The sequence below is a fragment of the Pteropus vampyrus genome, unplaced genomic scaffold, assembly GCF_000151845.1.
Source record: "Pteropus vampyrus isolate Shadow unplaced genomic scaffold, Pvam_2.0 Scaffold56, whole genome shotgun sequence".
NCBI classification, from domain to species: Eukaryota; Metazoa; Chordata; class Mammalia; order Chiroptera; family Pteropodidae; genus Pteropus; species Pteropus vampyrus.
In genome coordinates, this window is record NW_011888837.1 from 6893487 (window position 1) to 6912649 (window position 19163).

At 35.4% G+C, this 19163-nt stretch overlaps 1 protein-coding gene, 1 non-coding gene and 1 pseudogene across 2 annotated transcripts; all 3 read right to left on the reverse strand.

Moving 5' to 3' along the window:
- Window positions 1-516: 516 nt before the first annotated feature.
- On the reverse strand, window positions 517-2182 carry GK2 (glycerol kinase 2). Its single transcript, XM_011360589.2, has one exon. The coding sequence runs from the start codon at window positions 2179-2181 to the stop codon at window positions 517-519; it is 1665 nt and encodes a 554-aa protein (XP_011358891.1). The 5' UTR covers window position 2182.
- A 3537-nt stretch (window positions 2183-5719) lies between these two features.
- On the reverse strand, window positions 5720-6071 carry LOC105292384 (annotated as a pseudogene).
- An 8047-nt stretch (window positions 6072-14118) lies between these two features.
- Window positions 14119-14237, reverse strand: LOC111739992. The gene has a single exon (XR_002780441.1). It is a non-coding gene; the product is annotated as a 5S ribosomal RNA (ribosomal RNA).
- Between the last annotated feature and the right edge of the window lie 4926 nt (window positions 14238-19163).

Genomic DNA, 19163 nt, shown 5'->3' on the forward strand with positions numbered 1-19163 from the left:
TATGTGTCCATTAAACATTCAGTAAAGATATTGTGGTCTCCTTCATAAGTACCAAAGAGGGTTTTGGGGATCTATTAAAAACAACAAGTCCCTCAGTTTGGGCAGTTAGTTACACCTCTTAATCAAGTGCATGACACAGAGAACCAAATCCAGATTCATAGTGTTAGAAAATGTTTGGTGAAAGATTCCACAGACAGAATCCAAACATCCTATATTCTAGAGGGCATGGGGCAGAATTTTATGACAATGGAAGGGCTTAACATCTGAAATAGCTGGCCCAAACTTAACTGACAATATTAAAAGTACACCAAATGTTTCCACAGTGGTTTTTTTTTTTTTTTTTCTGTAATTTATTTATTTCAAGCCACAGATCCACTTGTAAGGTTCCCATAAGTCATGCAGGAAGCGGTTTATAAATAAATGAAGAGTCTATTATGGCATCTTCTATTAAAACACAGAATGGTTGGATTCTTTCATAATATAAAAAGGTCACATCTTGGAAATCCATTCTTGGTATTAATATGCTGTACCTGATATGTATCTTGCTCCAATTAATATCATCATGCTACTCACTATAAAAAAGCCCAAGGGCAGACTAGAGAAGATAGCAGAATCACTACTTTCAGGAGACTGAGTAGTAACCCAACTCATTGACTTCATCACGGCTTTCTTCCATGTGGAATAACGAATTTCACTTTCAGTGGCCTTGATCTGTGGATCAACCCGCTCCATCATGACGGCTGACAAATCCTCGGGTTTAAGACTCCAAATGCCCACACCTTCTGCAGCTCCTGCTGCCATGGCAGCTCCCAGTGCAGTTGTTTCAGGCATAGAGGGCTTTATTACTGGAATATGCAGAATGTCTGCTTGTAGTTGCATAAGAATTTGGTTGGTGGTCATTTTTCCATCTACCTGCAAATGACTGAGTGGAATTCCACAGTCACGGTTCATGGAATCCACTATCTCTCGGGTTTGGAAACAAATAGCTTCTAATGCAGCGAAAGCAATATGGCTTTTATTGGTGAACTGAGTGAGACCACAGATTATCCCTCTTGCACTGGGATCCCAATAAGGTGCATATAACCCTGAAAAGGCTGGGATGAAGTAGCAGCCATAGGAAGTACCTGCTTCTTCAGCAAGTTTTTCAACTTCTTCTGAGGTTTCTATAATTCCAAGATTGTCTTTTAGCCAGCGAATAACGGCACCTGCTATAGCAACAGAACCCTCCAGTGCATAAAATGCTGGCTTTTCTCTGCCTAATTTGTAAGCCACTGTGGTCAGAAGGCCATGTTCAGAAAATACACACTTACGGCCGGTATTACATAGTAAGAAACAACCTGTTCCATATGTATTTTTGGCTTGTCCTTCCTGGAAGCACATTTGCCCCACTAATGCAGCAGACTGGTCCCCCAAACACCCAGATATTGGCACACCTTCTAAGGCTCCAGCTTTCATTAAGCCATAGATCTCAGAAGAACTGCAGACATTTGGGAGAATGCTCATGGGAATTTCAAAAAAGTCACAGAGCTCTTTATCCCATTCCAAAGAATGAATGTTGAAAAGCATTGTCCTACTTGCGTTTGTTACATCTGTACAGTGGACACCTTCATTAACTCCTCCTGTCAAATTCCAGATAAGCCATGAATCCATGGTACCAAAAAGAGCTCTATCTTCTTCAATGGCTTTCTGAACTTCGCTCACATTGTCGAGAATCCAACGAAGTTTCACTGCACTGAAGTAAGTGCTAAGTGGAAGGCCTGTCTTGGACTTTACAAAGTTATTATTTCCTGGAATTTTTTTACTAAGATTCTCAACTGTAGACTGGGTTCTCAGATCCAGCCACGCCACAGCATTGTAGAGCGGCTCTCCAGTTAACTTGTCCCAGATAAGAGTGGTTTCTCTCTGATTGCTGACACCAATAGCTTTTATGTTGGATATATCAATATTCACTTCGTTAAGTTTCTCACACGTTCTCTCTATACACTCATAGACAGACTGAAGAATTTCCTTAGGGTCTTGTTCCACCCATCCTTCTTTTGGAAACTCTTGTGTTAATTGTACTTGATGGTGACTAAGTAGTTCTGCTGTTTTTGAATTGAAAACCAGAAATCTAGAAGAGTTAGTCCCTTGGACCACTGCGCCCACCAACGGCCCCACAACTGATTCCTTCGGGGCTGCCATGAAATCAATTGGTAGACTCAGCCAAACTGCTGCCGTTAACCAGGTGATGGAGGTGCGTATGGGGAGGGGGAGGGGCACGCTGCAGGAGTCTAAGGCGCAGGCGCAGTAGCTGCCTGGGCTGAAACTGAAGCTGCTCGAGGCAACCTTTGCCCTTCAACTGGCGCTACACCTTCTCACCCAGCTTTTCCATCCCAAGCCCCGCCCCGCCCCAATCACTCTATTAGGAGGTGTTAGTTTTTGAAAAAATCATGTATTTACCCATGTAATTACTGTTACCATTACCTTCATTCTATTATGGGTCCATATTTCTGTTATCATTTTCTTTCTGCTTTTAAGATTTCTTTCAACATTTCTTGTAGTGTGGATCCACTGGAAATGAATTCTTCCCGCTTTTGAAGATCTGAGAAGTATTTCCTCTTACTATTTAAAATATTTTCTCTTGATGTAGAATTCTAAGTAACTTTTTTTGGGGACGGACCTTTAAACTTGCTTCACCATCTCTCTTGTGTTGTTGCAGGTATGAACATCGCTGTCATCCTTATTTTCAATGTCAATTTTTCTTTCACTGCTTGTAAAATTTTTTTAACTATCAGTGGTTTTGTTTAGTTTTGTAATGATGTTACTTGGTGTAATTTCTTATTTCCTGTGCTTGGGCCTCATGAAGCTACTTGGATCTTTGGATTTATAGATTTCATAAACTTTGGAAAACTTTAGACTGTTATTCCTACAAATAATTTTCTTTTCTCTTCTCTGCTTTAGGAACTCTGGTCACACATATTAGCATTATACCACAGATCACTAATGCTCTACTCATTATTATAATTTTCTTTCTATGGTTTATTTTAGACAGTTTCTATTGCTGTGTCTTCAAGTTTACTAATCTTTTCTTCTCCAATATCTAATATGCTAATTCATCCATTATATTTTTCACCTCACACGTTGTACTTTCTTTCAAAGAAGTTCTGAAGTTTTAAAAATATTTACTTAATTTTTTGAACACATGGAATATAGTTAGGACAACTTTTAATCTCATTTTCTGCTAATTGTAATGTCTGTGTCAGTTTGGGTTCAGTTTTGACTGATTGCGTTATCTCTTCATTATGGCTTATGTTTCACGGCTTCTTTGTATGCCTGATAATTTTTGATTAGATGCCAAATATTTGAATTTTACCTGGTTGGGTTGCTGGATATTTTTGTAATCATATAAATCTTGAGTTCTGTTTTGGAATACAGTTAAGTTATTTGGAAATAGTTTGATTCTTTCGGGTCTTGCATTTAAGATTTGTTTGGAACAAGACAGTGCTCAGTCTGGAACTAATTATTTCCCTTTAGTGTGATGAGATCCTTCACTGTATTCTACCCAAGGCCCATGAGAATGAGGTTTTCCTGGTTGGTGGGAATAGGCCATGTTCCCAAACCTGGGTTAACACTGGATACTATTATCTTTAATTTTTCATGTGCATCTTTCCTCAGCCTCAAGTATTTTCCTCTCACACATGCACTGATCAATAATCAAATGACTATTCTAGGGATACTCTCTGGAGATCTCCAGAGTCTTCTTCCTGTGCAACTCTTTTCTTTCCAGTACCATGTCCTGCACATTCTAGCTGTCGTCATCTCTCTGGATCCTGAGCTCCCATTTCCTCAGCACAAGATCTCCACTGCACTTCACTTTCCTCTCCCAGTGCTGTGGCCTCAAAACTCTCTCAAGGCAATAAGTTGAGAAGTCATAATACTCATGCCATTTGTTTCTTGCCTCCTAAGGATCACTGCCCTTCATTGCCTAATAGCCAGTATCTTGTGAATTGTCGTTATATATTTTTAAATTATGCAAACTGTTTTATATATTTTGTCCATTTTTCATCATTTCAGATGATAAATGAGGATAAATCTAATTTCTCCTACTTCATCTTGGCCAGAGTGAAAGTCCACCTAGAATTTCAGATTGGAAAGTTGGTGAATAAATATCCATTTTCTCACTAATGAAAATTTATTAAATATGCATTCAATGAATGGCAGTTTTCTGCATTAGGCCACAAACTACGCTTTTGAGTTAGCTCAAGGATGAAGCTCATTTATTCTTAGTGAAACTAAAAGAACACGATGGAAAATAACATAGAAATCAACAATAATATTGTTACTTTACTGTTTTAACTGGCTCATATTTTCCATTTTAAGTGAAAATCCTCCAAGGAGTTTTATGAAAAGCAAATTTAACAACCAGACTTGATTTGAATAGTAAAGAATTGAAATCAATAGTAAATGGTACAGACTTTTCTGATCGTATCTTTTTTCAGTTTTTAAATTTCTATCAGAGATTCTCTAAGCAAAAATTTAGAGGCAACATTTACCATTATGTCAGTTTACCATACTATGTTTGAATTTTCATGGAACAGATTTTAAATTTTGTTTTAAATGTTAATTTTTATTGCCAAGTATTTGGTAGACCCCAAATTTCTTTTCTACATCCCTTCACCCTTGCACATCAATATATACACATAAATGTTCCCAATCCTATTAGTTTTTGAACCTAGGAATACTTTTAAGTATTTTGTGTTTAATACAAGTAACTTATTTATAAAATTATTAGTTCTAGTATTAGTTTATATATTAGTTTTACTGTTAATAAATTGTAGCTACTAAATAATCAGATAAATGTCTCAATTTAACTTTCTTAAAGTAATTACAAACTAAATGATGGATTTAACCAAAGCTGACTAATGTTTTCTTTTTTTTTTTTAAATGAGGAAGCTTAAATTAGCTCCACTATTTTTTTCATTTCGAGAAAAATTTAAAAATCTTTTGCTTGTTAGTCTATAACAGCTTTCCTGTATTCTAATTAAAGCACCTCTGTAATAAGGACTGGCACTATCTTATTCGTGAATACATTTAACTTTATAAGAAATTGTTATTTCATTTGTATTATATTCCATACAAATGCAAATGCTTTAATGGTGGACATACCATTCATAATAGTCCCCCTCAAATCAGATATTTCTTCAAAAAGTCTTTTACTATAGAATTGTTAAGATTAGAGTTCTTAAATAAATTGACTTTCTATTATTATTTATTTACCTTTAAATCTACTCTAATTTTAGAGTGCAGTTACTTCTTAATGTACAATTGTTTAAGTGATGTCCACACTGTAAGGTTTAAAATGCATTAATTCATTTAGTAATTTGGAGGATATGTTTTGAGAAGTTGCTACATATGGGCTTTATTATAGTGGTGCATAAACATTTTTCTCCCCTATATTACATCTAAGTTAACAGTCCCAACTAAATTTACTTGCGTATAGTGACATATCTTCCTTTGCACATCATGTTTTAGAGAGCCATCCATTTTTTTTTTAATTTATACATTTTTATTTGGCAATGTTTATATTAGTACAGTGAAACTAAATTTTAAGAGGCACTGGATATCATTAGTTTTGGATATAGTTAATTTATTACAAAAGAGAGACGTGGAAATTATTTACATGATGAGATTGCAGAACTTCAGTGGAATGGGCAGGATGCCATTTCAGTAGTGATTTATTTTAGTCTACATGCTTTCCAAGAATGTCGCCATCTCTAAATAAAAAATAATCCTTGTCGTCTAGAACCACTTTGGTGCTGCCATATTCTAGAAGAACTTTATCTCTTATTTTCATGCTGACTGATTGAATCTCTCCACCCTTTCTTTTAGAGCTCCATCCAGCAGCTACTTTACAAAAAGTTTTGCAGTTGCTTGCAAAACTTTTCCTTGAGATTTTTCTGGCACTTTCCGCAGCATTCCTTTCAATTAATATTAGGTCAAAGAGGGGAAGAAACTTTCTACATGCCTGTCCTGCCATGACTTCTGTAGCCACAGTTCGTGCTCTGCTCTCTGCGCTGCGGTCACAAGGAGAGACCTGCAGTCCGGCCGTCTGGGCATGTGAACTCGAGAGCCACTCATTTAATAATTGCTTTTCCCCTGTAAAACTCACTAAATTATAAGTTCAATGGGGGCAGATATCTTGGCTGTTTTATTCAATTTTGTGTCTTTCGCAGTTAGAACAGTGTCTGACCCAAAGCAGAAATTCAAGAAATATTTGTTGAATGAGTTAATGAACACCACTATATATAACTCTCACTTTATTAAGTAATTATCATAAAGTCAAGATAATTTTAATTTCTGGATGAGCTATTGGTTATTCATTTTACAATCTAATAAGGTAGGTTGATGATGAGATGACAGAATGGAGAAATAAAAAGATATATGATAAAATTAGTATAGTAAAATATTGTAGAATTGATGTGGTAGATACAATGGTGTTGGTAAAGTTCTTTCACCTTTTTTATGTTTTCAAATTTTTATAACAAAATATTGGGAAAATGTAGTGCAAATAAAAAGCTGGTCAAGCTGGAAAATACAGTGAATAAAGATATATTTCATACAGGTTTGTTTGTTTGAAGGCGCAGTTGAAAGGAATAAAAGAGTCACTGCCAGTTTACGTTAATGTGAGAGATTCTGTGGTGGAATAATCTAGTTATAATTCATCTCAAGAAAACCATTAATTGTGAATTCTTTTCATTAAGATATTTGCACTTTTATTATAGAAATTTTCTTCTGCCTTTGTAATCCTTGTGAATCCTAGGAAGCCAATATGTTTAACTCCTTGGCTTTTAACAAGAAATATCAGGCATTCAAGGATGCTGCTACTTTTTCCAGTCTCTAAAGAATGGGAATCAATTTTGAAAGTTTCAATTTTATCAAATTTGGACTTAGCCTTTAATTTAACAGTGTGTGCCCTGATGGTGAGGACATTGAATTATATAGTTTGTGGCTAGGAAATTTAACTTTTTTTTTTAGATTGTGTCATAGCCAATGCATCATCACAGTTGGTAATCTTCAAAACACTGACGCATTTCTCTACATGCTGTTCCCAAATGTGCTGGACCAGCTGTTGAGAGCCATGCCATCCAATCGCCTTGAAGACCTCTTCTTGGACCACAAATCACCTAACATACTATCCCTCTTTGTTTTAATAAAGAATGGAAAAATTAAAGCAAGCTACCATGGTTTATTACTCATGTTTTCTCTGTTAAGCATGGGCTGTGGGAGTCACTGAATCCACATTAGGAAGCCTTGGCATTCTAGGTAAGCACTTATAACAGACAAGTCAATAAGTTTAATATTCACCACTATGAAAGTGATTTTATGAATGTTTGAATCTTGAAATTTTTGATTGTGTGTATGTGTGCGTGCGTGCGTGCGTGTTCTTTGTCATTTTCCCAGTGAAAATTGCCCTGACACTGATCTCAATGTTAATGTATTCCTGCTTACATTTGACTTTGGAATATGTTACGGCTAATTATCATTACACAGGATGAAAGATCAGAGCCCTGAGTGGGGTGCTTGGGTTTGGAAACAAAGGGAGACCAATTCAGCATCTTGGCTCTAGGCCCAACAATTGTAATGGAACATCTTGAATCTGGTGGGGGTCTTTGCATCTATTTCTTTTTCTTTTTCTCCCTCACTTTTTGAAAGGGGTTAGGAGGAAGGGGGTTAGGGGTTTGAAGGGGCTGAAATTTCCCCTTGAACATGATGTCAATATGTTGGCATGTCTCCTTTTATTAAGATGCCATCCAACTGATAACAAGTCCTGCTGTGTTTTACCAACATAAAAAATTAGACTGGAGACCGAGGAGCGGCAGGTGGCTTTTGGCACCAAGAAATAATCACACTTGATGTGGAAAGTAAAGTAAAAGGAGCCATCTGTTCACTGCAGGAGGACGTGAAAAATCACATTAACATATTGTCACTAACATCATGAAATACACAGTTAATAATAAATTTAGTTATCATGGCAAGTCGCGTTGGATACTTACTCTGAAAATGCAGAATGTGAAAGATGCTCTTTCTTGCCCACTCCATCTTTTTTTTTCCCTTGGAAAAAAGAATACAGACTTTAAATTTCTCCTTGGTGTGTGTGTGTGTGTGTGTGTGTGTGTGTGTGTGTGTGTGTGGTGTGTGTGGCGTGTGTGTGGTGTGGTTGAGGGGAAGAAAGTGTTTCATTTTAAAGCCTTGCTGTGGTTCATTGTTGCTAAGTGAACGACATGGAATGAATGAGTTCTTTGATTTTGTCCACTTATTATCCACCATGTTACCTATAGCTTCTTACCTTGATGGAGAAAAAGAGATTCAGGAGAGAAAATGTTTGTTTGAATGATGTCCCTGTATAAGACTCAGAGCATTCAAACCCTTCTAGGAAAGGCGTGGGATGGCAGAATGCTGCCATAGAAGAGAATCACTGGCTGTAGCCTTTTCTTGAATGTCTAATGGACATCTGCCTTTAGTCTGCAGTGTTCTTGCTATGTATTTTCCTAGTGGCTTTTGTGTGAGATGCCTGCATATACTTCACAAGAGAACAAACATATTTAAACAATGTGATGGGAAGGTTTTATTGCACTATTTTTTTGCATGTGTTGTTTACATGTGTCAGCAAAATAAATAAACAAACTACAGAGGCTGCAGGTCAAACTGAACTTGGAAAAATTGGAATTATTGTCACTGAGTCATTAGTAGAGCCATGTTAATACACTTTTTTGCTGTAACAATATGCTTTCTAGTTTCTTATAGTCATTGCTTATTGTTACTGCAAATTTATGACTTAAACCCACATTATTGTTAGTATTATTAATATCAAGGTCTCAGTCTCACTATTTACAAAATTATAGTTGTCATGTAATAGAATTTTAATAACTTGACCAATAGTTATTCCCTGTTTATGATTGTTGGTCTATGTACAGTCATTATCACATTTGTTAGAGAATAGCAATATACAAATAACTTAAAAATATCTGTATACGATCATGTAAATTTCTAAAGAAATTTTCCTCCACTAACATTTAATGATTAAAAAAAAGTGTCCAGTGAAGCTTTATTTTTATTTTAAGTTAATGGAAGAACAATGGTGTACAAGAGGCAGCCATTTTTGGTAGTATTAACTCATAAAACCTGAATGACCCTTTAAAGTAAAGTGTGAATTAGGATTTCCAACTTTTATTCAGGCAATGACTAGACAAGTTGTGGTGACATTTGGAGAGAGATCTGTTTCGTTGGGTGTTGGTAGATTTTTCTACCAAGGTGTTGGTAGATTTTTCTTCTGTTACAAGGATATGGCATTCTATTACTAAGGGTGAATGTTACCATGTATTCCTGACTTAGGTATAGAATCTGCTACCTTAGTCCAGTCATTACTAGGTCTTATGAACAAAGACTTACATTTTTATTCTTTAGAATTTTTTTTAAGTGATATAATTTTTGTTTTCTCAGACGATCTGGACACAGAACTCACTGTCTACTGATGAACAGCTACAGACCTGTTAATTTTCTCCTTTCTTATTGGGTCATATGCTGGTTCACCTTCTGGAACATTCTTCCTTTTCTCCTATACCATCTCTTTTCCAAGGTAACTTCAGATCATTTTCTTTCTTCTGGAAACCTTTTCTGACTGCTTAACCTAGTTAGATGACCTTAGCCGGTCCTGGGGCTGATCCAATAGTCTGAATCTACCAAAGCTTTTGGTCATACTTGAATAAACTATACCTGAATAAACTATATTTCAGTAGATTAGAGTTCATCATTTCACCAAGTTTTATTCAGCTTGGGTCAACATATGAGCTTAATTTTGCAGAGATGAAAACTAGCAAAGAAATATGTTTTATAATTTCAAGTGGAACTATATATTTCTTCATGTGTAACCTTGCTCTGTTTAGAATGAAATGAATTGGCCAAGTGATTAAGTATGATTTGAAATGATGAAATGAGTTAATGGTGTCCTCCCAAAAGTTATTGTTATATAGACAGTCACATATATTTACAGAAATATACATGCTTAATTCATTGTATATTTAATATTTTAATACTTATGTACTGAAATGTTTTTAATAATAAGTAATCTCAATACTAGGTGACATACTTATAGCCCTGTTTTTATAAACTAAATATCTAGTAAAAAACAGCCACCAGGACCGAAAATGTCTGTGATAATCATCTAAAAAGGTAAGTAAAACCAGAAAATGATCGTAATAAATGATACTCAGTTATATTCTGTAGGAAATTATCAAATGTTTATAGACTTAAGCTGGGAGTATTTTGCCACAATGCATCATAAAAATTACTTCAGACTCTTAGAGGTAGTTGTACAAACTGATAAGCATTTTCAGAATTGACAGTCCCCCTTACCCAGTATATATTTCATTCCCTACATGCTGGGCTTCTTTGCAGTTGTTGAAAACAAAGGCAGATGGGCACTCTAGTCAGCCCTAGGGGACAGGAGTAACATACTTCAGAGCACCTGGTGCCACGAGAGTCCTTCTTTTCATCAGATGAGCTAATAGACCTAGAGAAGCCAGGAATTCAGTGATATCCTAGAGGGTCATCACTGAAGTGCCTAGTAGATTTCCTGCTGACCCCTAGCTTCACAGAGAGTGTTGAAAGTGTAACTTTCACTGTGACAGCCAGGCTTTTACGTGAAATAACATATTAGAGAGAATGATGATTTTCAGTATGGAAAACATTCTGAGGTTGACGCTGATGAAGAATTATAGTGTTTTCCTTTTTCCTATTTTTTTTTTTAAATTGTGGTAAGAACATAACATGAGAGCTACTTTCATAACAGACATTTAAATATATAATACAATATGGTTATCTATAGGCACGATGTTGTACCTTAGATCACAAGAAGTTATTCATCTTGCATAACTGAAATTTTATAGATGTAGAATAGCAACTCCTCATTTCCCTCTCCCCCCCCACCCCCGTTCCTGGCAACAACCATTCTATTTATTTATTTACTTTTGGCTTCTATGAGTTTGACTATATTTAATACCTCATGTAAGTGGAATCATGCAGTATTTGTCCTTCTGTGACTTATTTCTTTTCTCTTTTTTTGGTTATTTCTAAATATCTTCGGTAATTCTACCTATCAGTAAGTACCCTTTACTTTTCTTCCTTTGAACTTTTGAGGCATGCAATGGCTTCTCATTCAGCACTATCAATTCCTTTTTAGTATCCATTATTCTCTTTTTTTCTGATTTCAGTGTAAGATACTGAGGAAAGAAGATTACTATAGGTGTTTCATAGTCCTAGTAGTGCCTTGCAGATAGGAATAATAGCCTATACTTTTGCTTTTCTTCTGTTCCTTTCCCTCATTTGTTCAGGAAGTATTTACCAAGAATCAGCTATTTTATAGTTGCTGGCATAGCTTCTGGGAGACAATTGTGAACAAGACTGACACAATCCTTGTCCTTATGAGGGCCTAGTGGGTAAATCAGACAAAAACTGAATAAACAGAGGTAAACTCATTACAAATTATAATATGAGAATAAATGGCTAAGACTGGGTATTACTGGGATGGGAGAAGTGATTGGCTTTCCTCTGTTTTTTGTGCTATTTTTCTTGTCCATTTTTATCTTAGTTATCTCCTCTTCCAACTCAAATATTCCAAATGTCTTCTTTCAGTTTGGGTATATGTCCACAGAATAAGAACAATGAAAGGCTAACCACTTCCGTCATTTTTCTCTTTCTACTACACTTCTCCTGGGTGTGCATAAGCAGATGCCCTCAACAAAGGAGAGGCCATGGCTTTTCAATGGCCATAAAATAGTATGCCTTACAGAATACCACACATTCAACAGGTTATGTATAGAATAATTCTGATTAAATTAGAATGCAGATAATACACTGTGCTAACACTAAAAAGTTAGACATGTTTTCAGATACTTAATGGTACTCTATCGTTAATATCCTCATAATATGCAGTTTTTATGAGCTAAGCCATGCTTATAAATCCCACAGAAGGTTCATGATGTGTATGTATAAAAGAGCAGAATGATAGACTCTAGGTGAAAATTATTATTATTCCTTAATTGATTATCCTAGTTCAAGATTGGTTATATATGCCATTGGACATCCTCCTGGGTTTGTAGTAATGGTCACTATATATCTTCATATGTTGTTTTAGGATAAGAATAAACAGATACACAGCCTTATTATGTGAATTCAGCTGAAAACCACACACATTACAATCGATAAGAAATAAAATATGGAATATGGGCTCATGACTAAATAAAGGAACATGATTCTTGATTGCACATAAATACCAGTAAATCTATCAAATAATCTGCTTTTACATTCTGCAAAAGGTAGACCCTCAAGGATACTGTGCTTTCAAATTGAATTTTAAAAATCGAGAGGGATGAAGAACTTGTAAAGAAATCATAGCTATAAGTTTAGAAAATAGAATATCTATAGAGATACTATATTTTCTTGGGCTGCCATAACAAAGTACCACAGACTGGGTGGCTTAAACAACAGAAATTTATTTTCTCACAGTTCTGCAGGTCAGAAGTCTTATATCAAGGTGTCCGCAAGGTTATTTCTTCTGAGGCCTTTCTCTTTGGCCTGTAGAGGACCATGTTCTCCTTGTCTTCACAAGGGTTTCCCTCTGTGTGTGTCTGTCTGTGTCCTAATTTCTCTTCTTAGAAGGACACCAGTCATATTGAATTAGGCCACACCTGTATGACTTAATTGTACCTAATTACCTCTTTTAAAATTCTGTCTCCAAATACTGTCACATTCTGATGTTCTGCTGGTTAGTACTTCAACATATGAATTTGGGAGTGGGTGGACACAGTTAAACCCATAACAGATGCTAAAATAACAATTATTAAATAAGTCAGGGTCAGGATCTAACCAGGAAATTAGAAACCACTTCAATTATTTGCAACAGAGAGAATTTAAAACAACAAAAAAATGATTTCATAGGTGATAGAAGAGTTGCAAATCTAAATGTGGTAGTGAGGCAACACAGGGATTAAAATTAGGAAATTCTTTATAAGCCTAGAATAGAGAGACCAAGTACTAACAGAGACAGGGATAGGATTACCTGGTGGGAGCTGGAAACACGTAGGCCCATCTAAGGGGGCCAGAAACACTAAAGCCAAAAGAAGGAACACGACTGCTACCAGAGATAGTGCCCAAGGTAGAGAGAGAATGGAGAATACCCTGGTTTCTCACTTTCTCCTACTCTCTATTTTCCTGCCAATATCCCTTAATGGCCAAATCCGACATAGGAGTCTGACAATTAAACCTGCTTGGTCTGCCCTTCTGCTTTACAGACAGAACAGGAGAGAGGCAAGGAGTGAATCTGAGGGCAAACAAGTCAAAGACTGGCACAAGTACTGATAAAAGAGAACATCATCAAGTGATTCAAAATGGTCCTTTAAGTAAGTGAAAGATTTACATATTGATGGTTAGAGACTGTTATTATATAAATCTAACTGGCTTTATTACTGGCTAACCAAGACTTATTTTATTCTTATAATTTCTTTAAAAATATTTCTCCTCTTCTTTGCCTACAAGGTCCATATCCCTTCCCACCCCACAATCTGTGCAATTCTAAATTATAAACATTGTTTAAAACCTTGCTTAAATTCTTCTTGAAATTTTTCAAATTCTTTTTTCCTCTGTCTTGTTAATCCCCATTACACTCTGTCTATATTGGTCTCAAGGCACTAAGAACTTTCCCATCCAAATTAGCAGCTACTTATATGCACAATTATGCACTTTTCGAGATCAGGGCCTGGGGTTTTTATATTTCACATTTTTTAATCCTGCAGCTTTCACATTATTGATGATCAATAAGTACGTCTAGTGAGTAATTGTGCTTAAGAAAAATCTTACAATATTGGCAGTATTTTCATTTAATATCTTTAATCTTAGTACCTTTTCTACAATTTTTCCATCATCTTTACCATTCTGGATAATAAAACTAGTAGAACACAAGAATTTTTTTCTTTTTGATTTCTTTTTAAAGGAAGATATAGTTCATTTAATGATTGTGTAGATGAGACTCCTTAGCCTGGCATTCAAAGAACTGCCATAAAATTTTGAGTAAGTATTTTTTAATGTCTACAGCACCTGGTGTTCCTAGGTGGTCTCCCATCCAAGTACTAACCAGGTCTGACCCTGCTTAGCTTCCAAGATCAGATGAGATTGGGCATGTTCAGGGTGGTATGGCTGTAGACTAAGTATTTTAAGCAAACAGATCTTTTCTATTATTTTCTCGCCTTTTAATAATCACATTTGTAGATCTTGAAATAAATCTGTTCCTTCCACTAACATTTATTATATAGTATGGGCCAGGCATCTCTAGGCATTTGAAATATATCAAGAATCAAAACATACTCATTTTTTTCTTATATTCTAGTAAGAATAACAATAAATCTAAAAAATAAATTGTAAGTTCACTTGAGGTGAAGTATAATATGAGGCAAAAATAGAATGAGGTTAATAAGATCAGAAGTACCAGGATAGAGATAGTGGGCTGATTGTCATTTACATAGGGTGGAGAGAGTCAGCCTCTTGTGAAGGTGACATCCAAACAGACTTAAAGGAGGTGATGAAGTTAGCAATACAGGTGTCTGGAAGAGTTTTCCAGGCAGAGAAAAGAAAATGTAAAAGCTCTAAGGTGGTAGAATGCCTAGAACAGATGTTCTCAAACTTTTTAGTTTCATAGAGCTCACAGTGTCTAAGTAATTTGTTTTTAGTGTTTCTAGACCTGAAGAAACACTTAATAGTGCTGTTCATTAAGTAGTTTGTCACAAGCAACTTAATAAGTATTTTTGTTCAAACAATAGTTATTTGCAACAGTAAAACACACACATTACAGAAAGCTATTACTTTTTTCATTCTTAAATGAATGAACTGTGTGTGCCTTCTGGGGACTCACCTTGGTTGAGGTGCTAGGATTAGTAAAATTTTGGATATATTTTTAAGATAGAGCTAGTGAAATATGTTGATGGATTAGATGTGAAATACGAAGAAAAGAGAAGAGTCAAGGGTGATTGAGGTTTTGGGGCTGAGAGACTGGAAGGAAAAAGTTGTTGTTATTAAGAGAGGTAAGATAGCCTGTAGGTAAGCAAGTGTGGGAACTCCATTCTAGACATGTTCAACTTCAGATGTCAGTTAGACATGTAAGTAGAGATGTCAGCTAGGCAGCCGGGTATATGAGTGTGATGTGCAGAAGGGAGGCATGGGATTGAGATGTGCTTTGGGATGATGAGAATATATAGATAGTATGTGAAGCCATAGCACGAAAGGGATCTTCTAGAGAATGAATATAAATAGGAGAGAGAGAAAAGGTTTAAAGGCTGAACCTTGGGACACTTCAATATGAATGAGTTTGGAAAAAGAGAAAGTGCTAGAAAGTAAAAGTTAGGGGATGTGGAATACAGCACAGGGAATATAATCAATAATATTGTAACAACTATGTATAGTGCCAGGTGGATACTAGACTTATCAAGGGGATCACATTATAAATTATATAAATGTCAAACCACAATGCTGTACACTTGAAACCAATATAAAATAATATTGAATGTTAACTCTAATTGAAAAATTAAAATTAAAGTTAGGGCAAAAACCAAGAGAGTGTGGTACTCTGCAAGATCAGTGAAAAGCAGGTCATCTACTTTATCTAATACTGACAAAGAGGTCAATAAAGATAAATAAATAAAATGCAGTTGGTCAGACACTTCAATAAACTCAGAAATAGATTTTTTTTAAACAAAATAACTAGCATTACTGTATCACCTGTCAATCGATGCAGAATTGTTACAAGTCTTTTAAAGAATGAGAAAATCAGGACATCTATAGTTCTAATTTTATAATTTATTATCACTATCTAGTGATATCTTATAATGAATTTAAAAACAAAATGGATAATTTTTAAATCTTCAGAAAGTTAATTAAAAATAATCATAGTAATCTTGATAGACAAAATTTGCTTTTAATTAAAAAAAAATTGGCAAGAGAAATATGTTTGAGTTCCTGTGCTGCTTTTGCACAGTGACTTAATACGTATCAAGTAATGCTGAATATTTGCAGAACATCTGGTAAGAGCAGGTAGCAGTTTCCTTTTCAATATGTTTTAAATGGCAATTTGATAAAGCTGGAAAATAACAATTTTAATCTTCATTTAAAATTGAATTTGCAAAGAGGCAATTTTATTCCTATTTGCTCTGCTTGAGTTGATTTCCTCACTTCAAAATAAAATGTCCTTAAATAAGTTTAAAAGAAAATATATTAAATTTTATTTTATCATTCTAAAACAAAACTTCAACTATTTCACTTTCTTATTGAAACTTTCTATTGTCAGTAGTTTATTTATTCCTCAGGTGCCGTAATTTGACCCCATGAAGATTGTTATTATTGTGATTTCTGTAAGTTATTATCATCAGATAGATCTCTTTTTGTTTCTCTCTTTCTGACCCAGCCTGAATCTCATGATTGAGTGTCTAAACTATACTTTTACTGCCTGTATCAGTATGGGTTCAGTTAAGAAAACAGGGCCACATTAGATATTTAAAACACATGAAATTTAATATTAAGAATTAATGATGTGTGATGAATGAGCTGAAAAACCTCATAGGGGATGGTGAGAAAATTCAGAGATTAACAAAATAGAAAGTTGCTACCCTCCCAGGGATGAGGAGAAAGCATGAAAGGGTAACATTCTCACAGTCCAGAAGCCAGGGGTACTAAAGGGAACTAGAACTATGAGGAGGGTCGTTTGGCAGAAGATGGTATCATGAAGTGAGAGTACGTGCAAAGAAATTTGGAGGAATACAGCTGCTTCCAGAAGGACCAGTCAAAGTAGAACAGAGGGGTTAAATAGCCCTTATTCATCTATCACTGAATCAAGTCAGAAAAAGAGAAACCATACCAATTATTATTGTTGTTGTTTTTGTTGTTATTTAACAGCTACCCAATATTCATTGAATGAATGAGCAGGGTGTATGGTAAGACAAGGCTTTATATAACTGATAAAGTGAGAAAGGTTCACTGAGCCATAAGCAGAGCTGTGAATGAGGATTCTGAAAGTCTTCAAATTTCAGTGTTGCATGAGAATAAGATCAATGAAAGCCCAAGAGGGAAGGAGATAATCCCCCACAGAAGGGTGAGACACAGACCCATGAGACAATTGGCCTCACTTGTGAATAATTTAGGTCACCAGTTTCCTGAAATTGATAATGTCATTCCAAAGCCATCATCCCCCTTTTAAGAAACCTTTTGCTTTGATCAAGAGACATTCTGTATAACATTCTCTGAAATGGGGAAATTGTCTTTTTTTTCAGCCTCATTTCCTGCTGCTCTAGAATTATATTTTACATTTTTGCAACACTGAACTGAGAGTTAAGAAATAAGGATCGTCAAACTCCTTTTCCTTTCTGGGCTTTGTTCCTGCTACTTCTATAACATCCTCTGGTCCTCTACATATCCAGATGCTTTGGCGTCAGTTAGAATCAGATAAAGAGCTTTCTCCCTGCAGCTCTCCCCAGTCTAGATTAGGTGCTTTTCCCCCTCTATTTCCTTCTATTATAACCATTGCATTTTCCGTTGTATTATCATTATATAGCACAGTGTTTGAAAATAAGTTGGCATTTCGTACGCCTTAATTTTTCTGCGGGGTGGGGGGGGGTGGGGTAGAGTGGAAAGAATTATCCAAGGCTTTCTTCGACATTTAATTTGTGTAGTGTTATTTGTGTTACTTACAAGGTAGAGTGTTAAGTGTTGGAATTTACAAGGATAACTAAAACATAAATTTGCCTTTCAAGGGCAGACGGTCACGTAGGAATGATGTGGCAAACAGAGAGTCACTAGTTTATAAACTAGAGAAAGGTGAAAAGTGTTAATGGCAGAAAAGCAGTAAAGATTAAGTACTGAAAAAGTTAATTTGAGATAGATAGACATTGCTTCCATACAGCCTATTTTGCCAGATAGTCAAGCACTATTTCGACATTATATCAATTTGATTCAAGACTATGATTTGTAATTATATCGTAACTAAAACTTCATTGCAAATATGGCTCATGTTATACACCCCCAGACTCATTGTTAGACCAGTTGTATCTCTGACTGAATTTCTTTGCCATCACAATGGCCTCCCACTCCATAACCTCTCGCCCAGTATTCATTTATAAACCTTTAAAAAAAAAAACATTTTTTTCATCTTTTCATCTTTACATTTTCCTCCAAGAATTTGAGAAGAATAAGAAAACAAAAACATAAATGCAATTTTCATCAAGAAGGTAGGAAAGTGACAGAATGAGAAAAGTGAAGATAACTGGCAGTAGAAAATGTACCTAAATGAAGAAAAAATGGGAATAATAATATAGCTTCATGAAATATGTATGTAGACCTGATTATCTTCATTTTATGAAAGAGGAAATTAAGGCTCAGAGTTGTAAAATAACTGATCTAAGTTCATACATCTCTTATCTTTAGAGCTGAACTTAGGGTCACAAAACAGAAAAAGAAAAGGAGGAAGAGAAAAATATATAACAAAAGATTCATCGCTGTCTATAGTCTTAAGAAATACTTATGTAAAATGTTGAGAAAGTTTATAGTGGTGTTTAAAATAATTAACTTTACATTTGATATGTGTGTGTGCACATAAAATCAGAAACTGAAAATATAAAGGCAGTCTTAATTTAGTTAGAGTTTGGTAAAATTTCTAAGATTGATATTCAACCACTCTCCCCTAACACGCCCAGTCTCCCACTCTCTCTTACCTCAATCCCGACCCAGTCTACCTTTCTTGTCATAAATAACACTACCTTGAGCAAAAGCTCTCCAAGTCAGGCAGTTTGGGCTCCCTGTTTGTAGAACACACAGTAATTTCCCATCTCCATTCCTTTGGCCTGAAATGCTATCCCGTACACATTTAGATTACATTTCAACTTCTATAGAGGGATTTCCTGATCTTTTTCCTCTATACCTGGACCATGATAACAACAACTAACACTAAACACTGTAAATACCATAAACTTAGATAGTGCTCTCAGAAATACCACCCTATCTTAGGCCCACAAACCATCTTGTGAAAAGACATTATAAGATCCACTTTATTGTGAAGAACTGAGAGTCAAACTGATTGACCTATTGACCAC

Bases quoted from the DNA above. Each gene is read 5' to 3' on its own strand.
- GK2 (XM_011360589.2), bottom strand. From the start codon at position 2,181: ATGGCAGCCCCGAAGGAATCAGTTGTGGGGCCGTTGGTGGGCGCAGTG.